The sequence below is a fragment of the Salmo salar genome, chromosome 12 (assembly GCF_965601325.2).
Source record: "Salmo salar chromosome 12, fSalSal1, whole genome shotgun sequence".
NCBI lineage: Eukaryota > Metazoa > Chordata > Actinopteri > Salmoniformes > Salmonidae > Salmo > Salmo salar.
Window position 1 is genome coordinate 105,413,775 of NC_138302.1, and position 22,447 is coordinate 105,436,221.

Sequence of the window (22,447 nt, forward strand, 5' to 3'; positions counted from 1 at the left end):
AGAGCGTGGCAGCCTGCTTTCTCCTCATGTAGAGCGTGGCAGCCTGCTTTCTCTTCATGTCGAGCGTGGCAGCCTGCTTTCTCCTCATGTAGAGCGTGGCAGCCTGCTTTCTCCTCATGTCGAGCGTGGCAGCCTGCTTTCTCCTCATGTAGAGCGTGGCAGCCTGCTTTCTCCTCATGTCGAGCGTGGCAGCCTGCTTTCTCCTCATGTAGAGCGTGGCAGCCTGCTTTCTCCTCATGTAGAGCGTGGCAGCCTGCTTTCTCCTCATGTAGAGCGTGGCAGCCTGCTTTCTCCTCATGTAGAGCGTGGCAGCCTGCTTTCTCCTCATGTAGAGCGTGGCAGCCTGCTTTCTCATATCGAGCGTGGCAGCCTGCTTTCTCCTCATGTCGAGCGTGGCAGCCTGCTTTCTCCTCATGTCGAGCGTGGCAGCCTGCTTTCTCCTCATATCGAGCGTGGCAGCCTGCTTTCTCCTCATATCGAGCGTGGCAGCCTGCTTTCTCCTCATGTAGAGCGTGGCAGCCTGCTTCTCCTCATGTCGAGCGTGGCAGCCTGCTTTCTCCTCATGTAGAGCGTGGCAGCCTGCTTTCTCCTCATGTAGAGTGTGGCAGCCTGCTTCTCCTCATGTAGAGCGTGGCAGCCTGCTTTCTTTTCATGTAGAGCGTGGCAGCCTGCTTTCTCCTCATGTAGAGCGTGGCAGCCTGCTTTCTCTTCATGTAGAGCGTGGCAGCCTGCTTTCTCCTCATGTAGAGCGTGGCAGCCTGCTTTCTCCTCATGTAGAGTGTGGCAGCCTGCTTTCTCCTCATGTAGAGCGTGGCAGCCTGCTTTCTCCTCATGTAGAGTGTGGCAGCCTGCTTTCTCCTCATGTAGAGTGTGGCAGCCTGCTTTCTCCTCATGTAGAGCGTGGCAGCCTGCTTTCTCATATCGAGCGTGGCAGCCTGCTTTCTCCTCATGTCGAGCGTGGCAGCCTGCTTTCTCCTCATGTCGAGCGTGGCAGCCTGCTTTCTCCTCATGTAGAGCGTGGCAGCCTGCTTTCTCTTCATGTCGAGCGTGGCAGCCTGCTTTCTCCTCATGTGGAGCGTGGCAGCCTGCTTTCTCATATCGAGCGTGGCAGCCTGCTTTCTCCTCATGTCGAGCGTGGCAGCCTGCTTTCTCCTCATGTCGAGCGTGGCAGCCTGCTTTCTCTTCATGTCGAGCGTGGCAGCCTGCTTTCTCCTCATGTAGAGCGTGGCAGCCTGCTTTCTCCTCATGTAGAGCGTGGCAGCCTGCTTTCTCTTCATGTCGAGCGTGGCAGCCTGCTTTCTCTTCATGTCGAGCGTGGCAGCCTGCTTTCTCTTCATGTCGAGCGTGGCAGCCTGCTTTCTCCTCATGTAGAGCGTGGCAGCCTGCTTTCTCCTCATGTAGAGCGTGGCAGCCTGCTTTCTCTTCATGCTTGGCAACTCTTTCACATCTATTATTTTCACACAGGAATGTTTAAACCACACAAACCTGACAGCAAATAACTAGAAAAAAGGTTTATCGAGATGTTATTATATCAACACATTTTCTCCAACGGTTATAACAGTTTGTATATGTAAAGTAACAGTGTTTTCAGATGAACATCATTTATAGCTAACCCACATCTGTACATCCTATAGAAGAGAATATAGTTGTTATAAATCAAACAAAAGATAGCATACTTATACAGTGAAAACAAATTAAAGTTATTCGTCGTCAATATGAAGAGAATCGAATAATAAAGTATAAAACCAGCTGAAAAATGAAGCCTTTCGTTCGTCATCCAAGGCGATCAGTTTCGGAGGGAATATTGAAAATTCCATTCCTGGAGTAAAAAGCGTTCCTCACGACTCCTGATCTTCCATTGGCTGGCGACCTGTAGTCTCTTCCGTATTCACCTAGACACAGAACCGAATGTCGACGCTTGTAATACCCCATTTAATAAATATCTTTCTTTAACATGCACTGCTTTGTGATAAACATACTCAAACAAACACAATTTTATTTTATAAAATACCCAGAACCAATCTCCATCTATAGTCATTATAAAGGCTCATACATGCTTATAACCAGGTAATGAAGCGTTATACCTGCAGACGTAAAAGTGTTATTAAAATGGTATAGTGTTACCGTACATTTCATTCAACTCTCCATCCATAGTCATATAGTGTCATACACGCTTATAACAAGTATTAAAGCTTCAAGTAGAAGATTACCAAAGGTCTCACCCAGTCTCCATCCGTAGTGCCAGGAAGACAGCAGAAGGTGATCAAACTTCTCCTCTGGGTCTTTCAGGGTGCGTGTGTGGAGGTACAGGCGGCGCCCTCCTTGGAAAAACCCTGGTAGAGAGATTCCTTGGTCTGGGGCGTCACTACTCTCATCGAGGGGAGCCTCGCTCAGTGACCTGGTTTAAAGGTAACTATTAATATCATTTAGGTAGACATTAAATATGTTTTAAATCCTCAAAGATTTTTTTTTTTTTATATGGAATTGTACTGTTTTTCCTAATAACGTCTTCATCTGGTGTTTTCTGAGCCTGTAGGGACAACTGAATACTGTGTACTGTACTGTGTACTGTAGGGACAACTGAATACTGTGTACTGTACTGTGTACTGTAGGGACAACTGAATACTGTGTACTGTACTGTGTACTGAAGGGACAACTGAATACTGTGTACTGTACTGTGTACTGAAGGGACAACTGAATACTGTGTACTGTAGGGACAACTGAATACTGTGTACTGTACTGTGTACTGTAGGGACAACTGAATACTGCGTACTGTAGGGACAACTGAATACTGTGTACTGTAGGGACAACTGAATACTGTGTACTGTAGGGACAACTGAATACTGTGTACTGTACTGTGTACTGTAGGGACAACTGAATACTGTGTACTGTACTGTGTACTGTAGGGACAACTGAATACTGTGTACTGTACTGTGTACTGTAGGGACAACTGAATACTGTGTACTGTACTGTGTACTGTAGGGACAACTGAATACTGTGTACTGTACTGTGTACTGTAGGGACAACTGAATACTGTGTACTGTACTGTGTACTGTAGGGACAACTGAATACTGTGTACTGTAGGGACAACTAAATACTGTGTACTGTAGGGACAACTGAATACTGTGTACTGTAGGGACAACTGAATACTGTGTACTGTAGGGACAACTGAATACAGTGTACTGTAGGGACAACTGAATACTGTGTACTGTAGGGACAACTGAATACTGTGTACTGTACTGTGTACTGAAGGGACAACTGAATACTGTGTACTGTGCTGTGTACTGTAGGGACAACTGAATACTGTGTACTGTACTGTGTACTGTAGGAACAACTGAATACTGTGTACTGTAGGGACAACTGAATACTGTGTACTGAACTGTGTACTGAAGGGACAACTGAATACTGTGTACCGTAGGGACAACTGAATACTGTGTACTGTACTGTGTACTGTAGGGACAACTGAATACTGTGTACTGTACTGTGTACTGTAGGGACAACTGAATACTGTGTACTGTACTGTGTACTGTAGGGACAACTGAATACTGTGTACTGTACTGTGTACTGTAGGGACAACTGAATACTGTGTACTGTAGGGACAACTGAATACTGTGTACTGTAGGGACAACTGAATACTGTGTACTGTAGGGACAACTGAATACTGTGTACTGTAGGGACAACTGAATACTGTGTACTGTACTGTGTACTGTAGGGACAACTGAATACTGTGTACTGTACTGTGTACTGTAGGGACAACTGAATACCGTGTACTGTGTACTGTAGGGACAACTGAATACTGTGTACTGTAGGGACAACTGAATACTGTGTACTGTAGGGACAACTGAATACTGTGTACTGTAGGGACAACTGAATACTGTGTACTGTACTGTGTACTGTAGGGACAACTGAATACTGTGTACTGTACTGTGTACTGTAGGGACAACTGAATACTGTGTACTGTACTGTGTACTGTAGGGACAACTGAATACTGTGTACTGTACTGTGTACTGTAGGGACAACTGAATACTGTGTACTGTACTGTGTACTGTAGGGACAACTGAATACTGTACTGTGTACTGTACTGTGTACTGTAGGGACAACTGAATACTGTACTGTGTACTGTACTGTGTACTGTAGGGACAACTGAATACTGTGTACTGTACTTTGTACTGTGTACTGTAGGGACAACGGAATACTGTGTACTGTACTGTGTACTGTAGGGACAACTGAATACTGTGTACTGTACTGTGTACTGTAGGGACAACTGAATACTGTGTACTGTACTGTGTACTGTAGGGACAACTGAATACTGTGTACTGTACTGTGTACTGTAGGGACAACTGAATACTGTGTACTGTACTGTGTACTGTAGGGACAACTGAATACTGTGTACTGTACTGTGTACTGTAGGGACAACTGAATACTGTGTACTGTACTGTGTACTGTAGGGACAACTGAATACTGTGTACTGTGCTGTGTACTGTAGGGACAACTGAATACTGTGTACTGTACTGTGTACTGTAGGGACAACTGAATACTGTGTACTGTGCTGTGTACTGTAGGGACAACTGAATACTGTGTACTGTGCTGTGTACTGTAGGGACAACTGAATACTGTGTACTGTAGGGACAACTGAATACTGTGTACTGTACTGTGTACTGTAGGGACAACTGAATACTGTGTACTGTACTGTGTACTGTAGGGACAACTGAATACTGTGAACTGTAGGGACAACTGAATACTGTGTACTGTAGGGACAACTGAATACTGTGTACTGTACTGTGTACTGTAGGGACAACTGAATACTGTGTACTGTAGGGACAACTGAATACTGTGTACTGTACTGTGTACTGTAGGGACAACTGAATACTGTGTACTGTACTGTGTACTGTAGGGACAACTGAATACTGTGTACTGTACTGTGTACTGTAGGGACAACTGAATACTGTGTACTGTAGGGACAACTGAATACTGTGTACTGTACTGTGTACTGTAGGGACAACTGAATACTGTGTACTGTACTGTGTACTGTAGGGACAACTGAATACTGTGTACTGTACTGTGTAGTGTAGGGACAACTGAATACTGTGTACTGTACTGTGTACTGAAGGGACAACTGAATACTGTGTACTGTACTGTGTACTGTAGGGACAACTGAATACTGTGTACTGTACTGTGTACTGTACTGTGTAGTGTAGGGACTGAATAGGTCCGTCTTAAAAGGTTGAGTTCCTTTTCATTAAACCAAAAAGGTGGCGTAGCCGACTCTTGTGCCCCTAGGTTTAGGCCCCTTAGGCCCCTAGGCCCCTAGGCTCAGGCCCCTTAGGCCCCTAGGTTTAGGCCCCTAGGCCCCTTAGGCCCCTAGGCTTAGGCCCCTAGGCTTAGGCCCCTTAGGCCCCTAGGCCCCTTAGGCCCCTAGGCTTAGGCCCCTTAGGCCCCTAGGCCCCTTAGGCCCCTAGGTTTAGGCCCCTTAGGCCCCTAGGCTTAGGCCCCTAGGTTTAGGCCCCTAGGCTTAGGCCCCTTAGGCCCCTAGGCCCCTTAGGCCCCTAGGCTTAGGCCCCTTAGGCCCCTTAGGCCCCTAGGCTTAGGCCCCTTAGGCCCCTTATGCCCCTAGGTTTAGGCCCTTAGGCTTAGGCCCCTTAGGCCCCTAGGTTTAGGCCCCTTAGGCCCCTAGGCTTAGGCCCCTTAGACCCCTAGGCCCCTAGGCTCAGGCCCCTTAGACCCCTAGGCCCCTAGGCTCAGGCCCCTTAGACCCCTAGGCCCCTAGGCTCAGGCCCCTTAGACCCCTAGGCCCCTAGGCTCAGGCCCCCTAGGCCCCTAGGCTCAGGCCCCTTAGACCCCTAGGCCCCTAGGCTCAGGCCCCTTAGACCCCTAGGCCCCTAGGCTCAGGCCCCTTAGACCCCTAGGCCCCTAGGCTCAGGCCCCTTAGACCCCTAGGCCCCTAGGCTCAGGCCCCTTAGACCCCTAGGCAGTGAAGTAAAGTAAGTCCCTGGACACCCAAAATAACTCATGACATTCCAAATGCTCAGCCATGACAGAAAAAAATTGTCCAATTTACACACTTATCAAGAGAATGCATCATCTCTACTGCCTCTGATCTGTCGGACTCACAAAACACAAGTTCTGCATTTTATACATTTTGTCTGAGTGTTTTGGAGGATGGCCCTTGCTGTCCGAAAAGAATTTTAAAAAAGTTAAAAAAAAATGGAAATATAAGCAATTTGATGTATAGCATTTACTTTTGATACATAAATACATTTTAAACTAGATACTTGAATACTTAAGAAGTATTTTACTGGGCACTTTTATTTGGTCATTTTCTAATTGAGGTAGCTTTACTTTTACTCAAATATGACAATTGGGAACTTTTTCCACCACTGAGCTTAGGTTACCACACACATTTCTGCGTAGTCGGCAAAATCAATAATTGTTTTCCTCCTGTGGCTGAGGCAACTCTAGTTGTATTTAAAATGTGTCAAATAAAATGTATTAATTCACTCACCTGTCCAAGGGCACTGCAACCTCTCTCCTCCTCTCCAGGGTAGATAACACAGGTGGCAGGATGGTCTTAGTCGTGGGGGTGGTGTTCAGAGGGAGCTCAGGGAGCCTCAGCGCTAGCTGCTCATTGGCCCTGCGGGAGACGAAGCTGGTGGGGTAGTCTCGTCCGTAGCGGCTCTTCCAGGCCAGCCGGGTGTAACGCTCCTTCTCTATCTGCTCCCGGTAACAGTTCTGGTTCTCGGTGGTCAGGAGGTTCCTCATCCTCTAGATTGTTCTGTCCAGTTCTAGAATGTCCTGTACTCTTCTAGAGTGTCCTGTTCTAAAATGCCCTGTTCTGTTCTAGAATGCTAGTTTATGTTCTAGAATGTTCTAAAATGCCCTGTTCTGTTCTAGAATGCTAGTTTATGTTCTAGAATGTTCTAGAATGTCCTGTACTGTTCTGACCTGTCTGTAGAAAAGGCTGTTGCTTCACTGGTTGGCTGGTTCTGCTGTTCTAGTATCCTGTCCTGGTTGGTTTCAGAGTGGAGACTTCCGGAAAATGTATCTTCTCCCTCACTGAACCAGAACTCTGTCTGCTTTTCCACAGGTATTATCTCAGTCAGAAACCTAACGTAACCTTGTGGCTCAGATTCAGAAACCTAACGTAACCTTGTGGCTCAGATTCAGAAACCTAACGTAACCTTGTGGCTCAGATTCAGAAACCTAACGTAACCTTGTGGCTCAGATTCAGAAACCTAACGTAACCTTGTGGCTCAGATTCAGAAACCTAACGTAACCTTGTGGCTCAGATTCAGAAACCTAACGTAACCTTGTGGCTCAGATTCAGAAACCTAAGAACAGTCTGTCAGGTTTCTCTCTCTCTCTCCCTCTATGGTTAACCAATCAGAGACCAGAACGTTCCAGACAGGTGCCTTTGTGTGTGTGTGTGTGTGTGTGTGTGTGTGTGTGTGTGTGTGTGTGTGTGTGTGTGTGTGTGTAGAAAACAGATTTCATTTTACCAGCCAGACTCACAGTGCCCCCACCAGCCAGACTCACAGTGCCAGACTCACAGTGCCCCCACCAGCCAGACTCACAGTGCCCCCACCAGCCAGCCTCACAGTGCCCCCACCAGCCAGACTCACAGTGCCAGACTCACAGTGCCCCCACCAGCCAGACTCACAGTGCCCCCACCAGCCAGACTCACAGTGCCCCCACCAGCCAGACTCACAGTGCCAGACTCACAGTGCCCCCACCAGCCAGACTCACAGTGCCCCCACCAGCCAGACTCACAGTGCCCCCACCAGCCAGACTCACAGTGCCAGACTCACAGTGCCCCCACCAGCCAGACTCACAGTGCCCCCACCAGCCAGACTCACAGTGCCCCCACCAGCCAGACTCACAGTGCCCCCACCAGCCAGACTCACAGTGCCCCCACCAGCCAGACTCACAGTGCCCCCACCAGCCAGACTCACAGTGCCAGACTCACAGTGCCCCCACCAGCCAGACTCACAGTGCCCCCACCAGCCAGACTCACAGTGCCAGACTCACAGTGCCCCCACCAGCCAGACTCACAGTGCCCCCACCAGCCAGACTCACAGTGCCAGACTCACAGTGCCCCCACCAGCCAGACTCACAGTGCCCCCACCAGCCAGACTCACAGTGCCCCCACCAGCCAGACTCACAGTGCCAGACTCACAGTGCCCCCACCAGCCAGACTCACAGCCCCACCAGCCAGACTCACAGTGCCAGACTCACAGTGCCCCCACCAGCCAGACTCACAGTGCCCCCACCAGCCAGACTCACAGTGCCCCCACCAGCCAGACTCACAGTGCCCCCACCAGCCAGACTCACAGTGCCCCCACCAGCCAGACTCACAGTGCCAGACTCACAGTGCCCCCACCAGCCAGACTCACAGTGCCCCCACCAGCCAGACTCACAGTGCCCCCACCAGCCAGCGCCAGACTCACAGTGCCCCCACCAGCCAGACTCACAGTGCCCCCACCAGCCAGACTCACAGTGCCCCCACCAGCCAGACTCACAGTGCCAGACTCACAGTGCCCCCACCAGCCAGACTCACAGTGCCCCCACCAGCCAGACTCACAGTGCCCCCACCATGCCCCCACCAGCCAGACTCACAGTGCCCCCACCAGCCAGACTCACAGTGCCCCCACCAGCCAGACTCACAGTGCCCCCACCAGCCAGACTCACAGTGCCAGACTCACAGTGCCCCCACCAGCCAGACTCACAGTGCCAGACTCACAGTGCCCCCACCAGCCAGACTCACAGTGCCCCCACCAGCCAGACTCACAGAACTACAGAACATGATGGAACACAGCATATACAGAAGGAGTGAGAGCAGTTCTGCTTCCAGTCCAGATGATGGCGCTGTAATGTTAAAGTAGTGTTTTCTCTCTGTGAGTCTGCATACTGTGGTCCCTGCTGAGCAATGATACTTTAAAGAGAATCTCCATTTTTATTCCAGGAATAGGTTTAATATGGGTCTGAAAACTTGTGCATACCGTCTATATAGAAGAGTACTGATTTACCCGGCAACACTGTTTTTCTTAAGGTGTGTGCATGTTTGCCAACACTCTGGTATGCCATCCACTATCCTTGCTATCCGGGATCCTTGGGACATCCCTACCCAATTGAAGCTGACATTTAAAATAGGTAAGGGTTGGGTTGGGTTGGGGGGACCCCTTGGCACCACCAAGACACACCCATCTGTCAGAGCCTTGCCTGCAGCTGTCCCCCCCCAACTCAATCACAACAAACCTCCTGCAGGTTGAGTTCAATAACCAGGGGAAGTTTCTAGGATTTTAAGATATTTAGAGGTTTATCCCAAAACCGGTAGTGGGGTCCAAGGTCATTATCCCCTGACAAAAAAAGAAAACTATTTTCAACAGCTAAAGGCAGGAATTTGGTTTGAGATTAAAATTGCAAGATTTGATATTTTTTTAGGTAACTTGCACCTTCCACAGAAGACACTGTCAGTACTCAATTACAGTAGCTAAAAAAAACACTCAACACCTTCAAACAGACTCTGACCTGTCCAATGAGCCAAAACTGATGAAAGAATCCCAGAGATGGACCCCGTTGCTCTTAAAAAATATTAAATATTTAAGACTATATCTAATGACGTTCTAATCAATTTAATCTTTAAACTAATAATCCTATATCCCTTTCCCTCTGATACTGGACCTCAGCCCATCTCTTTCCCTCTGATACTGGACCTCAGCCTCTCTCTTTCCCTCTGATACTGGACCTCAGCCTCTCTCTTTCCCTCTGATACTGGACCTCAGCCTCTCTCTTACCCTCTGATACTGGACCTCAGCCTCTCTCTTTCCCTCTGATACTGGACCTCAGCCTCTCTCTTTCCCTCTGATACTGGACCTCAGCCTCTCTCTTTCCCTCTGATACTGGACCTCAGCCTCGCTCTTTCCCTCTGATACTGGACCTCAGCCTCTCTCTTTCCCTCTGATACTGGACCTCAGCCTCTCTCTTTCCCTCTGATACTGGACCTCAGCCTCTCTCTTTCCCTCTGATACTGGACCTCAGCCTCTCTCCATCCCTCTGATACTGGACCTCAGCCTCTCTCTTTCCCTGTGATACTGGACCTCAGCCTCTCTCTTTCCCTCTGATACTGGACCTCAGCCTCTCTCTTTCCCTCTGATACTGGACCTCAGCCTCTCTCTTTCCCTCTGATACTGGACCTCAGCCTCTCTCTTTCCCTCTGATACTGGACCTCAGCCTCTCTCTATCCCTCTGATACTGGACCTCAGCCTCTCTCTATCCCTCTGATACTGGACCTCAGCCTCTCTCTTTCCCTCTGATACTGGACCTCAGCCTCGCTCTTTCCCTCTCATACTGGACCTCAGCCTCTCTCCATCCCTCTGATACTGGACCTCAGCCTCTCTCTATCCCTCTGATACTGGACCTCAGCCTCTCTCTTTCCCTCTGATACTGGACCTCAGCCTCTCTCTTTCCCTCTGATACTGGACCTCAGCCTCTCTCTTTCCCTCTGATACTGGACCTCAGCCTCTCTCTATCCCTCTGATACTGGACCTCAGCCTCTCTCTATCCCTGTGATACTGGACCTCAGCCTCGCTCTTTCCCTCTGATACTGGACCTCAGCCTCGCTCTTTCCCTCTCATACTGGACCTCAGCCTCTCTCCATCCCTCTGATACTGCCCACATTGTATCAGTACATGCTCCACGGTCTCTGTTTCCTGGCAAAAATCACAATTTCCTGTTGGATGCTTTCCTATCCCACCATTAATCTTGTAATAATAATAAAATAATAAAAATAGCCTCCTCTCTCATGTCCCTTCCTGCAGTCCTCCACTCCCAGACTTTTCTCTGTATTAGTATCTCTATTCCACTGCTCCTGCCATCTCTACACCATCACTGTCCATATCAGGCTGTTAACCTGCCATCTCTACACCATCACTGTCCATATCAGGCTGTTAACCGCCCTGCCATCTCTACACCATCACTGTCCATATCAGGCTGTTAACCTGCCATCTCTACACCATCACTGTCCATATCAGGCTGTTAACCTCTATGGGCTAGGTGGGACGCTTGCGTCCCACCTACTCAACAGCCAGTTGAATCCTGTGGCGCGTTATTCAAATACCTTAGAAATGCTATTACTTCAATTTTTAAAAAATATGACTATTTTACAGCATTTTAAAGACAAGACTCTCGTTAATCTAACCACACTGTCCGATTTCAAAAAGGCTTTACAACGAAAGCAAAACATTAGATTATGTCAGCAGAGTACCGAGCCAGAAATAATCAGACACCCATTTTTCAAGCTAGCATATAATGTCACATAAACCCAAACCACAGCTAAATGCAGCACTAACCTTTGATGATCTCCATCAGATGACAACCCTAGGACATTATGTTATACAATACATGCATGTTTTGTTCAATCAAGTTCATATTTATATCAAAAAACAGCTTTTTACATTAGCATGTGACTAGCATGTGACTAGCATTCCCACCGAACACTGCCGGTGAATTTACTAAATTACTCACGATAAACGTTCACAAAAAGCATAACAATTATTTTAAGAATTATAGATACAGAACTCCTCTATGCACTCGATATGTCCGATTTTAAAATAGCTTTTCGGTGAAAGCACATTTTGCAATATTCTCAGTAGATAGCCCGGCATCACAGGGCTAGCTATTTAGACACCCAGCAAGTTTAGCACTCACCAAAGTCAGATTTACTATAAGAACATTTTTATTACCTTTGTTGTCTTCGTCAGAATGCACTCCCAGGACTTCTACTTCAATAACAAATGTTGGTTTGGTCCAAAATAATCCATCGTTATATCCAAATAGCGGCGTTTTGTTCGTGCGTTCCAGACACTATCCGAAAGGGTAAATAAGGGTGGCGAGCATGGCGCAATTCGTGACAAAAAAAATCTAAATATTCCATTACCGTACTTCGAAGCATGTCAACCGCTGTTTAAAATCAATTTTTATGCCATTTTTCTCATAAAAAAGCGATAATATTCCGACCGGGACTCTGCGTTTAGGTAAACAGACAAAGGAAAAGAAACCATTCGGTCGAAGCGGGCACGCGCCTAAGCCCATAGTACTCTGAGTGGCCACTTGCCAAAAGCGATAAAGTGTTTCAGCCAGAGCCTGCCTCGATATCATTCAACGTTTTCCCGGGCTCTGAGACCCTATGGAAGACGTAGGAAGTGTCACGTTATTGCACAGATCCTGAGTCTTCAATAAAAAGAGCCAAGATGAAACACTACTTCTCAGACAGGCCACTTCCTGCTTGAAATCTTCTCAGGTTTTGGCCTGCCATATGAGTTCTGTTATACTCACAGACACCATTCAAACAGTTTTAGAAACTTTAGGGTGTTTTCTATCCAAAGCCAATGATTATATACATATTCAAGTTACTGGGCAGGAGTAGTAACCAGATTAAATCGGGTACGTTTTTTATCCGGCTGACAATACTGCCCCCTAGCCCTAACAGGTTAACCTGCCATCTCTACACCATCACTGTCCATATCAGGCTGTTAACCTGCCATCTCTGCACCATCACTGTCCATATCAGGCTGTTAACCTGCTCCTGCCATATCTCTACACCATCACTGTCCATATCAGGCTTTTAACCTGCCATCTCTGCACCATCACTGTCCATATCAGGCTGTTAACCTGCCATCTCTACACCATCACTGTCCATATCAGGCTGTTAACCTGCCATCTCTACACCATCACTGTCTCATATCAGGCTGTTAACCTGCCATCTCTACACCATCACTGTCCATATCAGGCTGTTAACCTGCCATCTCTACACCATCACTGTCTATATCAGGCTGTTAACCTGCCATCTCTACACCATCACTGTCTATATCAGGCTGTTAACCTGCCATCTCTACACCATCACTGTCCATATCAGGCCTGTTAACCTGCTCCTGCCATCTCTACACCATCACTGTCCATATCAGGCTGTTAACCTGCTCCTGCCATCTCTACACCATCACTGTCCATATCAGGCTGTTAACCTGCCATCTCTACACCATCACTGTCCATATCAGGCTGTTAACCTGCCATCTCTACACCATCACTGTCCATATCAGGCTGTTAACCTGCTCCTGCCATCTCTACACCATCACTGTCCATATCAGGCTGTTAACCTGCCATCTCTACACCATCACTGTCCATATCAGGCTGTTAACCTGCCATCTCTACACCATCACTGTCCATATCAGGCTGTTAACCTGCCATCTCTGCACCATCACTGTCTCATATCAGGCTGTTAACCTGCCATCTCTACACCATCACTGTCCATATCAGGCCTTTAACCTGCTCCTGCCATCTCTACACCATCACTGTCCATATCAGGCTGTTAACCTGCTCCTGCCATCTCTACACCATCACTGTCCATATCAGGCTGTTAACCTGCTCCTGCCATCTCTACACCATCACTGTCCATATCAGGCTGTTAACCTGCCATCTCTACACCATCACTGTCCATATCAGGCTGTTAACCTGCCATCTCTACACCATCACTGTCCATATCAGGCTGTTAACCTGCCATCTCTACACCATCACTGTCCATATCAGGCTGTTAACCTGCTCCTGCCATCTCTACACCATCACTGTCCATATCAGGCGGTTAACCTGCCATCTCTGCACCATCACTGTCCATATCAGGCTTTTAACCTGCCATCTCTACACCATCACTGTCCATATCAGGCTGTTAACCTGCTCCTGCCATCTCTACACCATCACTGTCCATATCAGGCTGTTAACCTGCCATCTCTACACCATCACTGTCCATATCAGGCTGTTAACCTGCCATCTCTACACCATCACTGTCCATATCAGGCTGTTAACCTGCCATCTCTGCACCATCACTGTCCATATCAGGCTGTTAACCTGCCATCTCTACACCATCACTGTCTATATCAGGCTGTTAACCTGCCATCTCTACACCATCACTGTCCATATCAGGCTGTTAACCTGCCATCTCTACACCATCACTGTTCATATCAGGCTGTTAACCTGCCATCTCTGCACCATCACTGTCCATATCAGGCTGTTAACCTGCCATCTCTACACCATCACTGTCCATATCAGGCTGTTAACCTGCCATCTCTACACCATCACTGTCCATATCAGGCCTTTAACCTGCCATCTCTGCACCATCACTGTCCATATCAGGCTGTTAACCTGCCATCTCTACACCATCACTGTCCATATCAGGCTGTTAACCTGCCATCTCTGCACCATCACTGTCTATATCAGGCTGTTAACCTCTATGGGCTAGGTGGGACGCTTGCGTCCCACCTACTCAACAGCCAGTTGAATCCTGTGGCGCGTTATTCAAATACCTTAGAAATGCTATTACTTCAATTTTTTAAAAATATGACTATTTTACAGCATTTTAAAGACAAGACTCTCGTTAATCTAACCACACTGTCCGATTTCAAAAAGGCTTTACAACGAAAGCAAAACATTAGATTATGTCAGCAGAGTACCGAGCCAGAAATAATCAGACACCCATTTTTCAAGCTAGCATATAATGTCACATAAACCCAAACCACAGCTAAATGCAGCACTAACCTTTGATGATCTCCATCAGATGACAACCCTAGGACATTATGTTATACAATACATGCATGTTTTGTTCAATCAAGTTCATATTTATATCAAAAAACAGCTTTTTACATTAGCATGTGACTAGCATGTGACTAGCATTCCCACCGAACACTGCCGGTGAATTTACTAAATTACTCACGATAAACGTTCACAAAAAGCATAACAATTATTTTAAGAATTATAGATACAGAACTCCTCTATGCACTCGATATGTCCGATTTTAAAATAGCTTTTCGGTGAAAGCACATTTTGCAATATTCTCAGTAGATAGCCCGGCATCACAGGGCTAGCTATTTAGACACCCAGCAAGTTTAGCACTCACCAAAGTCAGATTTACTATAAGAAAATGTTTATTACCTTTGTTGTCTTCGTCAGAATGCACTCCCAGGACTTCTACTTCAATAACAAATGTTGGTTTGGTCCAAAATAATCCATTGTTATATCCAAATAGCGGCGTTTTGTTCGTGCGTTCAAGACACTATCCGAAATGGTAAAGAAGGGTCGCGCGCATGGCGCAATTCGTGACAGAAAAATTCTAAATATTCCATTACCGTACTTCGAAGCATGTCAACCGCTGTTTAAAATCAATTTTTATGCCATTTTTCTCATAAAAAAGCGATAATATTCCGACCGGAACTCTGCGTTTAGGTAAACAGACAAAGGAAAAGAAAGCATTCGGTCGAAGCGGGCACGCGCCTAAGCCCATAGTACTCTGAGTGGCCACTTGCCAAAAGCGATAAAGTGTTTCAGCCAGAGCCTGCCTCGATATCATTCAACGTTTTCCCGGGCTCTGAGAGCCTATGGAAGACGTAGGAAGTGTCACGTTATTGCACAGATCCTGAGTCTTCAATAAAAAGAGCCAAGATGAAACACTACTTCTCAGACAGGCCACTTCCTGCTTGAAATCTTCTCAGGTTTTGGCCTGCCATATGAGTTCTGTTATACTCACAGACACCATTCAAACAGTTTTAGAAACTTTAGGGTGTTTTCTATCCAAAGCCAATGATTATATACATATTCAAGTTACTGGGCAGGAGTAGTAACCAGATTAAATCGGGTACGTTTTTTATCCGGCTGACAATACTGCCCCCTAGCCCTAACAGGTTAACCTGCCATCTCTGCACCATCACTGTCCATATCAGGCTTTTAACCTGCTCCTGACATCTCTACACCATCACTGTCCATATCAGGCTGTTAACCTGCCATCTCTACACCATCACTGTCCATATCAGGCTTTTAACCTGCCATCTCTACACCATCACTGTCCATATCAGCCTGTTAACCTGCTCCTGCCATCTCTACACCATCACTGTCCATATCAGGCTGTTAACCTGCTCCTGCCATCTCTACACCATCACTGTCCATATCAGGCTGTTAACCTGCTCCTGCCATCTCTACACCATCACTGTCCATATCAGGCTTTTAACCTGCCATCTCTACACCATCACTGTACATATCAGGCGGTTAACCTGCCATCTCTGCACCATCACTGTCCATATCAGGCTGTTAACCTGCTCCTGCCATCTCTGCACCATCACTGTCCATATCAGGCTGTTAACCTGCCATCTCTACACCATCACTGTCCATATCAGGCTGTTAACCTGCCATCTCTGCACCATCACTGTCCATATCAGGCTGTTAACCTGCCATCTCTGCACCATCACTGTCCATATCAGGCTGTTAACCTGCCATCTCTGCACCATCACTGTCCATATCAGGCTGTTAACCTGCCATCTCTACACCATCACTGTCCATATCAGGCTGTTAACCTGCCATCTCTACACCATCACTGTCCATATCAGGCTGTTAACCTGCCATCTCTACACCATCACTGTTCATATCAGGCTGTTAACCTGCCATCTCTACACCATCACTGTCCATATCAGGCTGTTAACCTGCCATCTCTGCACCATCACTGTCCATATCAGGCTGTTAACCTGCCATCTCTACACCATCACTGTCCATATCAGGCTGTTAACCTGCTCCTGCCATCTCTACACCATCACTGTCCATATCAGGCTGTTAACCTGCCATCTCTACACCATCACTGTCCATATCAGGCTTTTAACCTGCCATCTCTACACCATCACTGTCCATATCAGGCTGTTAACCTGCCATCTCTACACCATCACTGTCTATATCAGGCTGTTAACCTGCTCCTGCCATCTCTACACCATCACTGTCTATATCAGGCTGTTAACCTGCCATCTCTACACCATCACTGTCCATATCAGGCTTTTAACCTGCCATCTCTACACCATCACTGTCCATATCAGGCTGTTAACCTGCTCCTGCCATCTCTACACCATCACTGTCTATATCAGGCTGTTAACCTGCTCCTGCCATCTCTACACCATCACTGTCCATATCAGGCTGTTAACCTGCTCCTGCCATCTCTACACCATCACTGTCCATATCAGGCTGTTAACCTGCCATCTCTGCACCATCACTGTCCATATCAGGCTGTTAACCTGCCATCTCTACACCATCACTGTCCATATCAGGCTGTTAACCTGCCATCTCTACACCATCACTGTCCATATCAGGCTTTTAACCTGCCATCTCTACACCATCACTGTCCATATCAGGCTGTTAACCTGCCATCTCTACACCATCACTGTCCATATCAGGCTGTTAACCTGCCATCTCTACACCATCACTGTCCATATCAGGCTGTTAACCTGCCATCTCTACACCATCACTGTCCATATCAGGCTGTTAACCTGCCATCTCTACACCATCACTGTCCATATCAGGCTGTTAACCTGCCATCTCTACACCATCACTGTCCATATCAGGCTGTTAACCTGCCATCTCTGCACCATCACTGTCCATATCAGGCTGTTAACCTGCTCCTGCCATCTCTACACCATCACTGTCCATATCAGGCTGTTAACCTGCCATCTCTACACCATCACTGTCCATATCAGGCCTTTAACCTGCCATCTCTGCACCATCACTGTCCATATCAGGCTGTTAACCTGCTCCTGCCATCTCTACACCATCACTGTCCATATCAGGCTGTTAACCTGCCATCTCTACACCATCACTGTCCATATCAGGCTTTTAACCTGCCATCTCTACACCATCACTGTCCATATCAGGCTGTTAACCTGCCATCTCTACACCATCACTGTCCATATCAGGCTTTTAACCTGCCATCTCTACACCATCACTGTCCATATCAGGCTTTTAACCTGCCATCTCTACACCATCACTGTCCATATCAGGCTTTTAACCTGCCATCTCTACACCATCACTGTCTATATCAGGCTGTTAACCTGCCATCTCTACACCATCACTGTCCATATCAGGCTTTTAACCTGCCATCTCTACACCATCACTGTCCATATCAGGCTTTTAACCTGCCATCTCTACACCATCACTGTTCATATCAGGCTGTTAACCTGCCATCTCTACACCATCACTGTCCATATCAGGCTGTTAACCTGCCATCTCTACACCATCACTGTCCATATCAGGCTTTTAACCTGCCATCTCTACACCATCACTGTTCATATCAGGCTTTTAACCTGCCATCTCTACACCATCACTGTCCATATCAGGCTGTTAACCTGCCATCTCTACACCATCACTGTCCATATCAGGCTGTTAACCTGCCATCTCTACACCATCACTGTCCATATCAGGCTTTCAACCTGCCATCTCTACACCATCACTGTCCATATCAGGCCTTTTGCCACTGCTAAGTGCTTGTTTGGTCAGTACATCAACATCCCCACTGCTAAGTGCTTGTTTGGCCAGTACATCAACATCCCCACTGCTAAGTGCTTGTTTGGTCAGTACATCAACATCCCCACTGCTAAGTGCTTGTTTGGTCAGTACATCAACATCCCCACTGCTAAGTGCTTGTTTGGTCAGTACATCAACATCCCCACTGCTAAGTGCTTGTTTGGTCAGTACATCAACTGCCTCGTTCCCCTCCACATGGGGACCCAAGTAACTCTGATCTGTCTACCCATCTGTCTCATCCTGCCATGGGGACCCAAGTAACTCTGATCTGTCTACCCATCTGTCTCATCCTGCCATGGGTTTGTAGTACATCATAAAGCAGGTCTTGTCTGCTACGTGACCTGAAGAACTGGAGACTCATTAACACTGTGGATGGACAGCTATTCCGAGACGGCTCCATAACACCGTGGCTGTACTAAATTCTACAGGGACTTCAGGTTACGAAGAAAAAAAAAGAAGGTATGGGAACTGTAAAAAATATCAGAACATTATGAAGTGGATATGAACACACAAGTACTCAATTACATGCTCGCTTACACATACGGACGGACACACACACACACACACACACACACACACACCTGATCTCGCTCCCTTCTCTCACTCTCTCTCTATTGTCGAGAACTGTTTTATAATTTAATATGTTTATTGTTTGTCTATCTTTTCTATGTATTTGTCTACATGTTTATGTATGTTTACAACAAGCAAGAGGGAGATATCAGAATAGGGGCATTGGGGAATAGTAACATATTGTACGGAATACATTTGTACTGTAGTGAAGAGTAATGCAAGGTCTCTTTCATGATCATGTGAAACGTCAATTGCTATGGAAATGCTGGGATGTGTTTTTCCAATGATGTTAAAGGTAATTATGATGAAACTATGATGTTGATATGATATGGATTACAATTATCATCATGAATATCAAGGCTATACGCACTACATGTTACACACACAGACACTCAACCACGCAAATTGACAGAGTTATTATTTATTTGGACATCACACATTATAGTCTTCCTCTTATACAGACATCATACACACTCTCACTAAATCACATCCAATATTACACACATCAACCTACTCAGATTTACTACACACATAATATCTCGTCTCAATTTTCTAACATCTGTGGCATTGGCTCACAGGCAAACAGGCAACGGAATAAAATAAATACTGCTAGAACCTATTTGTTGAATTCTAAATATCAGACATTTGAAATCTCTAGTTTTGACCTTCATAATACCTCTGATGGCAGTAACTTTACAAGCACTAATGATGGTCCGTTTAGACTGAGAACAGTATCTAGTTATGGTGAGGGGTGAAATAACTATAGCCAGTTATAATTGTAACGGTTTAGCAGATTATAAAAAAAGAAGATTGGTCGTAACATGGCTAAAATAAAAGGAATATAACATATACTGTTTACAGGAAACTCACTCTACATCCTTAGATGAAGTTGTGTGGAAAAAGGAATGGTGTAGTGAAATAATTTTCTGTCATGGGCAAAGGAACTCAAAGGGTTCGATGATAATAATTAACAAACATTTCCATCTGAGTGTGCAAATAGTCAGGAATGATTCGCAAGGAAGGTGGATCTTTTTGAATTTGAAAGTGGCCGAAAAAGAGATTTGGCTCATTAATCTATATGGTCCAAATCAGGATGATCCATACATCTTTGAAAACATTTATACCAATTTATTGAACTTACAGGCAACAAATGATCAAATCATTATGGTAGGAGACTATAACACAGTCTTAACTCATAGATTTTCCACGTGGATATTGGAAATTTAATCAAAGTTTACTGGAGGACAACTTAATTTTAAACTAAGACAAAATAATTTATAACTACATTTTTTCCAGCCAAATTACAGAGGAAAAACTTTGAGGCTATTAAACCCATCAAACCCCAGGGCTTGATGGCATACCGGTAGAGATATGTCAAGCCTTGTTTGATACACTAAAAGCTCCATTGTTAGATTGTTTTAACTACTCCTATAGAAATGGTAGTCTGTCAGGTACTCAGCAGGAAGGACTGATTTCTCTATTATTAAAACAAGACCCAGATGGCAAATATAAAGACCCAGTCTATCTAAAAAAACTGGAGCCCCCTTTTACACTTCAATGTTGTCATGCAAAAGTACTAGCAAAATGCATAGCACTCAGAATTAAAAGGGTTTTACCAGGTATTGTTCATCCTGATCAGACAGGTTTTTTACATGGCCGACACATTGGAGATAATATACGACAACTACTAGAAATAACAGAACATCATGAAACATATAAGAAGCCAGGAATGGTATTTATAGCAGACTTTGAAAAGGCATTTGCTAAAATAAGACTGGATTTTATTTATAAATGCCTGGATATTTTCATTTTCGGTAATTCTCTTATAAAATGGGTCAAAATAATGAATAGCAACCCTAGGTGTAAAATAGTAAATAACAACTATTTCTCAGAGAGTTTTGAATTGTCAAGAGGAGTAAAACAAGGGTGTCCGCTGTCACCAAATCTATTTGTTATGGCCATCGAAATGCTAGCTATTAAAATCAGATCCAATAACAACATTAGAGGATTAGAAATCCAAGGCTTAAAAACAAAGGTGTCCATGTATGCCGAAAACTCAAGTTTTATATTAACTCTGCAAGCTAGATATCTGCAATGTCTCATTAAAGATCTAGATAACTTTTCTGTACTCTCTGGACTAAAACCTAATTATGATAAGTGTACAATATTACGTTTCGGATCCTTAAAAACCGTTTACATTACCCTGCAGTTTACCTATAAAATGGGCTGATGGTGAAGTAGACATACTCGGTATTCATATCACAACAGATATAAATAACAGTAAAACGAGTCCTATATTGAGGACATTTCTCCAAAAAGTAAATCTTGTCCCCATGTGCAGTTGCAAACCGTAGTCTGGCTTTTTTATGGCGGTTTTGCAGCAGTGGCTTCTTCCTTGCTGAGCGGCCTTTCAGGTTATGTCGATATAGGACTCGTTTTACTGTGGATTTTGTACCCGTTTCCTCCAGCATCTTCACAAGCTCCTTTGCTGTTGTTCTGGGATTGATTTGCACTTTTCGCACCATAGTACGTTAATCTCTAGGAGACGGAACACGTCTCCTTCCTGAGCGGTATGACGGCTGCGTGGTCCATGGTGTTTATACTTGCGCACTATTGTTTGTACAGAGGAACGTGGTTCCTTCAGGCTTTTGGAAATTGCTCCCAAGGATGAACCAGACTTGTGGAGGTCTACAATTGTTTTTTCTGTGGTCTTGGCTGATTTATTTTTATTTTCCCATGATCTCAAGCAAAGAGGCACTGAGTTTGAAGATAGGCCTTGAAATACATCCACAGGTACACCTCCAATTGACTCAAATGATGTCAATTTGCCTATCAGAAGCTTCTAAAGCCATGACATCATTTTCTGGAATTTTCCAAGCTGTTTAAAGGCACAGTCAACTTAGTGTATGTAAACTTCTGACCCACTGGAATTGTGATACAGTGAATTATACGTGAAATAATCTGTCTGTAAACAATTGTTGGAAAAATTACTTGTGTCTTGCACAAAGTAGATGGTCAGGTAGCCTAGTGGTTAGAGCGTTGGACTAGTAACCAAAAGATTCCAAGATCAAATCCCCGAGCTGACAAGGAAAGAAATCTGTCGTTCTGACCCTGAACAAGGCAGTTAACCCACTGTTCCCCGCTAGGCCGTCATTGAAAATAAGAAATTGTTCTTAACTGACTTGCCTAGTTAAATAAAGGTCAAATAAATAAAAAAAACTTGCCAAAACTATAGTTTGTTAACAAGACATTTGTGGAGTGGTTGAAATTTGACTTTTAAATGACTCCAACCAAAGTGTAAACTTCTGACTTCAACTGTAGCTGTTCCATTTGTCCTGTACATAGCCCATATGTAAACAGCCCACCTATCTACCTCATCCCCATACTGTATTTATTTATCTTGCTCCTTTGCACCCCAGTATCTCTACTTGCACATTCATCTTCTTCTGCACATCTACCTTTCCAGTGTTTAATTGCTATATTGTAATTACTTCGCCACCATAGCCTA

General features: G+C 45.6%; 1 protein-coding gene and 1 pseudogene across 2 annotated transcripts; one reads left to right on the forward strand and one right to left on the reverse strand.

Annotated features, from left to right (window-relative positions):
• Positions 1-1,496: 1,496 nt before the first annotated feature.
• Positions 1,497-7,307, reverse strand: LOC106566260 (uncharacterized). 2 transcript variants are annotated; one of them, XM_045692108.2, is made up of 3 exons: positions 6,503-7,307; positions 2,211-2,398; positions 1,497-1,892 (listed from the first exon to the last, which is right to left on the reverse strand). In XM_045692108.2, the coding sequence occupies exons 1-3, from the start codon at positions 6,757-6,759 to the stop codon at positions 1,774-1,776; spliced, it is 564 nt and encodes a 187-aa protein (XP_045548064.2). In that variant the 5' UTR covers positions 6,760-7,307; the 3' UTR covers positions 1,497-1,773. The 2 variants fall into 2 exon arrangements, with proteins under 2 accessions (XP_045548064.2, XP_045548065.2); XM_045692109.2 differs by having other exon boundaries at positions 2,223-2,398; positions 6,503-7,299.
• Positions 6,923-8,879, forward strand: LOC145859590 (uncharacterized; annotated as a pseudogene).
• The last annotated feature ends 13,568 nt before the right edge of the window (positions 8,880-22,447 follow it).

Excerpts from the sequence above, each read along its gene's own strand:
- LOC106566260 (XM_045692108.2), bottom strand. The coding sequence starts at position 6,759 with ATGAGGAACCTCCTGACCACCGAGAACCAGAACTGTTACCGGGAGCAG. Across the intron at positions 2,399-6,502 it reads GTTGCAGTGCCCTTGGACAG|GTCACTGAGCGAGGCTCCCC; the intron begins GTGAGTGAATTA and ends CCTTTAAACCAG. Across the intron at positions 1,893-2,210 it reads GAGACTGGGTGAGACCTTTG|GTGAATACGGAAGAGACTAC; the intron begins GTAATCTTCTAC and ends TTCTGTGTCTAG.